This window comes from Etheostoma spectabile, chromosome 24, assembly GCF_008692095.1.
Source record: "Etheostoma spectabile isolate EspeVRDwgs_2016 chromosome 24, UIUC_Espe_1.0, whole genome shotgun sequence".
Taxonomy (NCBI): domain Eukaryota; kingdom Metazoa; phylum Chordata; class Actinopteri; order Perciformes; family Percidae; genus Etheostoma; species Etheostoma spectabile.
In genome coordinates this window covers 12,445,729-12,453,599 of record NC_045756.1, presented here as the reverse complement: position 1 = coordinate 12,453,599, position 7,871 = coordinate 12,445,729, and the positions used below count along the sequence as shown (strand labels likewise).

The following is a 7,871-nucleotide window of genomic DNA, read 5'->3' as shown; positions in this document are numbered from 1 at the left end:
CAGGTGGCTGAGAGACAACAGGAGGGTCAAACCCGATCATCAGAGGAGGACGCCTCATAATCAGGGTCCTGCTCAAACATTCTCCTCACTCTCAGGCACACTGTCCTCTGTGTCTCTGTCCCTGACAAAGAGCTGTGATAAAAACCTCATTGGCAAAACAAGAGGTCATTTTCAGCGGAGAGAGGCCCTAAAGATTATAAGATTGCATGTGATAGCGACCTCAATATTAACCAAAACAACCTGAACAAAGGTTTTATACAGCTAAAACTGCCACGGGTCAAATTGATCCCAGGGAATACCAATGCGTAAAAAAATCCATACAGGACGTTGAAAATATATCATCATGTTGTAATTCATGTTTACCTAGTTGTCCCGATTAAATGAGGAAAAGTAATTCAATATGAAGCAAAAAAATGATGACAAGCATTTTTTTCTAGAGGCATTGATTGGGTTCAAATTGACCCCAAGGATAACAGGATCACATGTTGTTACTCCAAACTAAAGTCTTATTGGGGGATGATATAATCTAAAAATGGAAAAAAATATTACACATATCTCAAATTGTTACAGAAAACAAACAGCTGACGGGACATCAGGGTGGTGATAGCAAAGTAATGTCTAAAAGGCAGTCCTTTGTCAAATAAAGGAACCTCGTAAAAAACTGTTATCTTATAGAATGACTCACCGATAGTCCACGCTCGCAACATCAACTTAATACCAAGCGTGGTTTGGAATTTTTGTGGATGAGATGATACATTTGCATGCAATGTTTACAGATGACAAAGAGAAAAAAAAAGAGATTTCCACTTCGCTGGAACAGGGTGAAAAAGGATCTTGATGTTTAACAGGCATTTGTAGAGAAGCGGTTGGGACGATTGCATCTCGTCTTGCCGAGAAGACTCGTGTCAGTGCCAAGTTTCACTCCATTGTTCACGTTTTGACAAAAGAAACGCAAAGTCCAGTCTGCCATCATTGTACAGGTGTCATGCAGTTGGCACAATATGCCAACGTCCCAACAGTTTGGGTTAATCACAGTTTAGTTGGATGCTTGTGAACAACATTAACAAGATCGGAAGTACCAAATAGATGTTTTTTTTACTTTGACTTCTGATACAGTTTTGTCATTAATCAGATTTTTTTAAACTTTCACATGCAGCCTAGTTTTAGGATTTTTTGATATTTTTGTAAGCATGATGTGAGATCAGAACAGTATTTATAGTTGCATACAGGCTACGCATATATGTGTAGTATATTTAGAGGAATTGTTTCCTTTAAGCAATAAATCCTGAATGCTTTGTTAAATTGATCAGAAATTATATATGGCTTTTTCACCCTGAACTCTGAACAAAACTATGAGGAGACATAAAACTATGAAAACAACTTTATTTTTTCATGCTTTATTCTGACTTGAGGTTCTTGTCTTAGTACTGTTTACAAAAGTGACTTAAAACGGGCCAATCTCGTCGGGGCACTGTCATTCCTGATTCCTGGAAACATGGCAACACCATTACTACCATTTGGTGCGGAGCCTTTATGTCTCAGTCATGTGACAGCTCAGCTGTGGGGAAGACGACAGTGATGCAAAAACGCTGCTATGTGGATATTTGAGCATTGTTGCTTTCAGAACCTGAATGATGGAGGTGGAGGAGATGCATTATTAGCTTCACTTCAAGCTTGAGAGGAGGAGCGTGTCAATGACGTCCTTCTGTCAGCATGCTCCCCCTGTCATCACTGATGTATGGCTATCTTCTTTTCACTGATGCCTGACGGTTCTACAAAATCACAGAAATAACAATATTGACGCAATAAAAACCCCAACTTCCTCAACGCAGCGGGCACGGGTTCGACTCCGACCTGCCGCCCTTTGCTGCATGTTATTACCTCTTTCTCACCTCTTACATTTCTTCAGCTGTCCTGTCAATAATCGCCTAAAAATGCCCCAAAACAGTCTTTAAAAGCAGCTTTGTCTTTTCCCGGGGCAGGAACCAAACAGGGGAATCATGCCGGATTTACAACAGCAAAAGTGACCACAAAATATTGAATTTCCGGAAAGTGTCACAGCTGACATCCTGTCCTGCTGATTTGGGAAACACCTTACCACACACACCCCGTTACCCAATGACCTGCAAGTTGCAACAGGGTACATTATTTTGTACTGTTTATTCTGATGTCTCTTTTTTCAAAGGGTTTATTTTAGCTGATTGGTGGATTTGGGGAGACTTGAGAGATTTTGATCTTTTGAAAAAAGGCAATATTTTTGTTGCTGAAATCATCATTTATGACTCTGTAAAGCAGGGCTTCCCAATCTTTTTGGCTCGTGGCCCTTAAAAACAAAGCAATGTGTACTTGCGACCCTACCTGCAGATGTGACCAGTTCAACTGCAGATTTTTTTATTTGTTCAATTTGAATCTTTAGGATCCTGATACTGAAGTGTTTCGTCTCTGGTTTTATTCCATGGGTATTTGTAATTGACATTGGTTGGATAGGAGCACATAGGCTAATCATGTATTCCTATGAGTCTAACGACCTAGCTTCTTAATTTAATTATTTACACCTGTGTTTTTCCTACTGTAAGAAAATATTTGTTAGAAAGTAGGGCTGGGCATCGAGAACCGATTCCTATAGCCTTTATTTATTTTACATTGAAAAAGCCCTGGAAAACTGCAACCACCACTGAGTCAAAATAACATTTTCCTCTTATTTGTGAAATAAGCATGTGACCCATTTCAACTCCCCCCCCTCAAAGAATCGAGAATCCGAAGGAAGACTCGCATTTGGAATCAGAATCGTTCAAATCGATGCCCGACCTATATTGGAAAGTTAGATTGCAACAAAAACAGTTCATTTTTTTCAAATTGTATTTTATTCATTCAGGACAATGCACATTAATGAACAAGCACAACAGTAGCCTACACGTAAATGGGCCAGATTGTAGCACAAGGGCTAATTTCCATCTGCAGTCCAATAGGCAGGTTGGAGTTACAGTAAAAAAAAGACATAGGATAGTAATGTTTAGTGTGTAAAAATAAGAAGAAATACAAAGAAAAGAAGAAAAAAAAAACGGACAAAAAAAATAGAAATTAAAATGGAACTACAAGTTAGCGGTGGTTACACGTTCGGTGAGCTCTAAGCCCCAGCTTTACCTGGCTCTCAAAGGAGGCCAAAGTGGGACGCTCCCTTATAGTCGGGGGTAGTATGTCCCATAATGCACTGCCTTTAATAGATAGGGCATTATGGCTGAAGGAGGTTTTTGTGAAAGGAACCTCACAGTCCCTGTTTACCACAGCTCTGGTGATCCGAGTGGGTCTATATTTAATAAACCCCAGCAGTGGAGGTGGTGCCAGGCCTTGTAGTACTTTATAAATTAAGCACAATGAGGAAAAATTACAATAATTATCAAAACTCAAGAAGTTATATTTCTCTAAGATATTGCAATGATGATAAGAGAGAGGTTTCTTAAGCCTTCTTGTACAGAAGCTCAACTGGTTGGTAGTAGTACCTGACATAGACCAGCTAGTGATGCAATAATTCAGATGTGAAAGTATCATTGAATGTAGAAACATCAGAGCAGCTGAATCTCATAGAGATCGTCTGATTTCATGACGCAGTCATGTGCAGTAACATATCGAGGAAGGAAACAGGACATTGGGTCAACTACCCATAAAAAAAACCCATTGTATCATAGTTGCACACATTTGGTCTTAGAGTTGTTGTCATCTTTGAAAGCTACACCCAAGCCAGAAGGTGAGCCTCCAAATTTATTTATATAAATTATTCTTATGGGTGGAAACTATGGAAAATATGTGCGTATTAAAGGGAGACTGTGTAACTATACATAGCATAAAAAAAACCAATTTTGGTAGAAATTAAATGTCAAATTAATAAACGTTCTCTACTTGTGCTGTGTTAACATTTTATTATTCACGATTATCCCCAAACTCTCAATTGTTAGGCTTGATTTAAAGCGGCAAAACTCAAATTTGGCAGCCCTAAATTGTGGGAAATAGCTGTATCAGAATCAGAATCCGAATCAGAAATACTTTATTGATCCCCGAAGGGAAACTCTGTGTTGCAGTTGCACAAATATTATAAATATCAGAGTAGAGATACAAATAAAGAAATAAAGAAATATAAGGAGTGTGGCTATGTACGGTATTTACATAAAGGAATGTTATTATACATTATTCACACACTTAACATAATTAAGGAATTGCAATGGTGAAATGTAAAATAATGATAATAATAATTGTAGTAGTTGAGAACTACTACTAAAGTTTGAAAAAGTAACATGTTCCTGTTTTTGCTGTTAACCCCTCTTTTTAAGGATAATAGGCTATTGTCCATGTCCAATAGTTATTTACAAATAGGCAGGTGAACAGGCGAGGCAGAATATACAGGGTTTCAGAGATGGCAAAAGTACTCACTTCCCGTACTCAAGAAGAAGTACAGATAATTGTGTCGAAAATACTCTGGTAAAAGTAGAAGTACTGATTTAGCTTCTTTACTCTAGTAAAAGGAAAAAAATAGAGGCTTGGAAGTTTACTTAAGGTATAAAAGTAAAAGTAGCCTTGCGAATGACAAAGCTCCCTGGACCAGACAGATGTTACTAGAGAGGACGCTGAGAAACTACAGTGGACAATCACATCTGGTAGACGAGCTTATGTACAACACTAAAGGAACGAGCCAATTTTGTAAAATGTAAGGAGTAGAAAGTACAGATTTTCGTGTTAAAATGTAAAGAGTAAAAGTCAAAAGTCGCCAAAAAAATAACTAGTAAAGTCAAGTAAAAATATCTGAAATATTAGGTTAGGTTAGATTCAACTTTATTGTCATTACACATGAACAGGTACAAGGCACCGAAATGCAGTTTGGGTCTGACATGAAGTGCAATAGCAGTAAGTGCAGGATATAACAAAAGAGATGATATTTGATAAACAAAAGAGATGATATTTGATCCCAGAGCAGTGCGTGTCCATGACAATGTAATCATCGGGGATAGAGAAATCGAGCAAGTAACTTCTTATAAGTACTTAGGTATACAATTAGATAACCTACTAAAAGGAAATATTCATGTTGACCATCTGTGTGCCAAATTGGCGCAAAGACTGCATTTTCTTCGCGGATTGAGACTGGTCGGGACCAGCACCAAGATCATGACTTTATTTTACAATTCTGTACTGGAAAGTCTGATCAGATATGGTATGGCATCCTGGTTTGGCACCCTTACTATCCAGTGCAAATCAAAAATTGAGAAACTAATAAAAACAGCAATGAAGGTTATGGGAAAGAAAGAGCATGCTTCCCTTCAGACCATCTTTGAAAAAACAGTTGTCACCCAGGCTCAGAAGATCCTGAATGACCCTTCACATATTTTGCACTCAGAATATAATGTTTTACCTTCGGGGAAACGCCTTAGAGCTAGCAGATGGAAAAGTAATCGCTATGGGCCGTCCTTCGTTCCAACTTCCATAGCGCTCCTAAATAAACAATCGGCTCGGAACAAAATAGCTTGAAGCACTTACGGCACTTTATTTAGTTATTTTTAATCATGGTCTAATTAGTTTAGTTCCATTTTTACTATCTGATCTTATGTGATTTTGTTATAGTATTGTGGCGGTTGTATTTTGTTTCTGTCATATTGTTTTCTTTCAGATCTGCTCTAGTGCAATTTATACAAAATATCTGTTTTTATTACTCAGGTTTTATTGATTTGGTAATCAATTGACAGGGGAGGGTCAGTGACACTTGTGCATTGTCTGCAATGTAGGGTGGATTGTATGTTGTATGTGTGTGTAAAGTCTCTGTGTTTAATGATGTTTACAGCAGCATAATGTAGTACTGATGCCCAAGACAAATTTCCCTCAGGGGACAATAAAGTTATCTTGAATCTTGAATATACAATGATTCCATAAGTGCATAAGTTAATAAATATGGAAATGAATATTATTATAAACAGAATTTTACTGATATCTTGAGTAGGCCTACAGTAACGAAGTATTTGTACTTCGTTGCTTCCCATCTCTGCAGGGTTTCAAATTGTACTTTCTTTCTGCAAACATTTAAACAAGGCAGAAGCTGAGTCAGTGTCTGTGTATTGTTATGATATTGTACTAATATCTATCTGTTTTCCATCCATAGTCATGTCGCTCTCCTATACCTTTGAGGATTATGAACTGAATGAAACCATCTACAACAATAACACAACCTACATTCCGGATCTAGAGAATCTAGCATGCGGGACAGAAGCTCTGTCTCCCACAGCAGCTGTGACCCTGTGCGTCATCCTCATTGCCATCTTTTTCCTGGCAATACCTGGGAACCTGTTGGTGGGATGGGTGATCGGCACCAGCACACAGACGCTGACTCCATCGGATGTGTACCTGTTTCACTTGACAATAGCAGATGGTCTGATGGCCCTGACCCTCCCGTTCTGGGCCGCTGCAACCATCGAAGGATGGGTCTTTGGAGACTTCCTGTGCAAGCTCCTCAGCCTCGTCAGAGAAGCAAACTTCTACACCAGCATCCTCTTTCTGGCCTGCATCAGCGTCGACCGTTATCTTGTGATAGTGCACGCCAGGGAGAGTCTCTGGAGTCGTCAGAAGATGTGCAGCCGGATCCTCTGTGCAGCCGTTTGGGCCCTTGGTGGGGCCCTCGCTCTGCCTGCGCTTTTCAACGAAGCCTCCGAGCTACCTAACTCAGATGGGATGATGTGCCAAGAAACCTTTCACATCGGCAACGCCTCCTTGTGGAGGAATTTCACCCGCCGGTTTCGCCACGTTTTTGGGTTCTTGCTCCCTCTGGGTGCCATGCTAGCCTGCTACAGCGTCACCATCGCCAGGCTGCTGCGCACCCGAGGTTTCCAGAAGCACAGGGCCATGAAGGTGATCATAGCCGTGGTGATTGCGTTTCTCCTGTGCTGGACGCCATACCACGTTGTCCTGATAGTGGAAACACTCCTGAGGGCTAAACTGATAAATTATAACTGTGCTTTGAGGAAATCAGTGGACAGGGCTTTGGCTATGACTCAAAACCTGGCTCTGTCCCACAGCTGCATCAACCCCGTCCTCTACGCCTTCGTGGGAGTGAAGTTCAGGAACAAAATGACTCGACTTCTTCCGTGGAGAGCCAGACAGGAGAGGATGTCGGGGTCAAAGTTCAGCAGGTCAACATCTCAGACCTCAGAAAACATCGGAACTGTTCTTTGAAATCGATCAGTGTTCACTCACATTCAAAAAAAAGAAATTATGTTCATGATCGTGTATTTTCTCTTTTTTGTCTTTAAACCAGAAAAAAAGTTATTTCCATCTGAAATTTGGAAAATCTTTGATTAGAAGATTTTATATTAAGCACGTTCATGCAGTTTCGAATTTTGATTTATGGTACACTGCTGCCATCTACTGTTCTCTACATCCACTGTTAAAGCCTCTGATTTGATCACATTTATATGCGTTTTTTCTCACTATTTCCATTTTCCATGCTCAGGAGTAGGCCAGCATTATAATTCTGTAAATGCTTTTGAGTGTTTATTAATCTTGGAGTGCATGTATTTTAAATAGGTCTATACAGTAGGTACCCCCGATTCAACCCTTCACTCTGACACTGCTATTATAATCCATCTGATGTTTCCTTTTTTTTATAGCCCATACTGTATATGTTGAAAATGTTTTATAAACTGTAAATCCTGCTGGTTTCATGGTTCAATGTATTCAGGTTCCGACAAGCTCGTCATTACAAATAAAAGGCTGTGCAAGCTTTCCATTGACTGATTTAATCTTGTAGACTTGTGGTTAGTTAATATCCACACGGGGTAATTTCTGATGAATAAAATAATGAACAACTCATCTGTCTGATGTGGAAATAATCAATTGAG

General features: G+C 39.5%; 1 protein-coding gene across 1 annotated transcript; it reads left to right on the top strand.

Annotated features, from left to right (window-relative positions):
- Positions 1–3,697: 3,697 nt before the first annotated feature.
- LOC116673797 (C-X-C chemokine receptor type 2) lies at positions 3,698–7,842 on the top strand. Its single transcript, XM_032506066.1, has 2 exons — positions 3,698–3,745; positions 6,140–7,842. The coding sequence occupies exon 2, from the start codon at positions 6,142–6,144 to the stop codon at positions 7,204–7,206; it is 1,065 nt and encodes a 354-aa protein (XP_032361957.1). The 5' UTR covers positions 3,698–3,745; positions 6,140–6,141; the 3' UTR covers positions 7,207–7,842.
- The last annotated feature ends 29 nt before the right edge of the window (positions 7,843–7,871 follow it).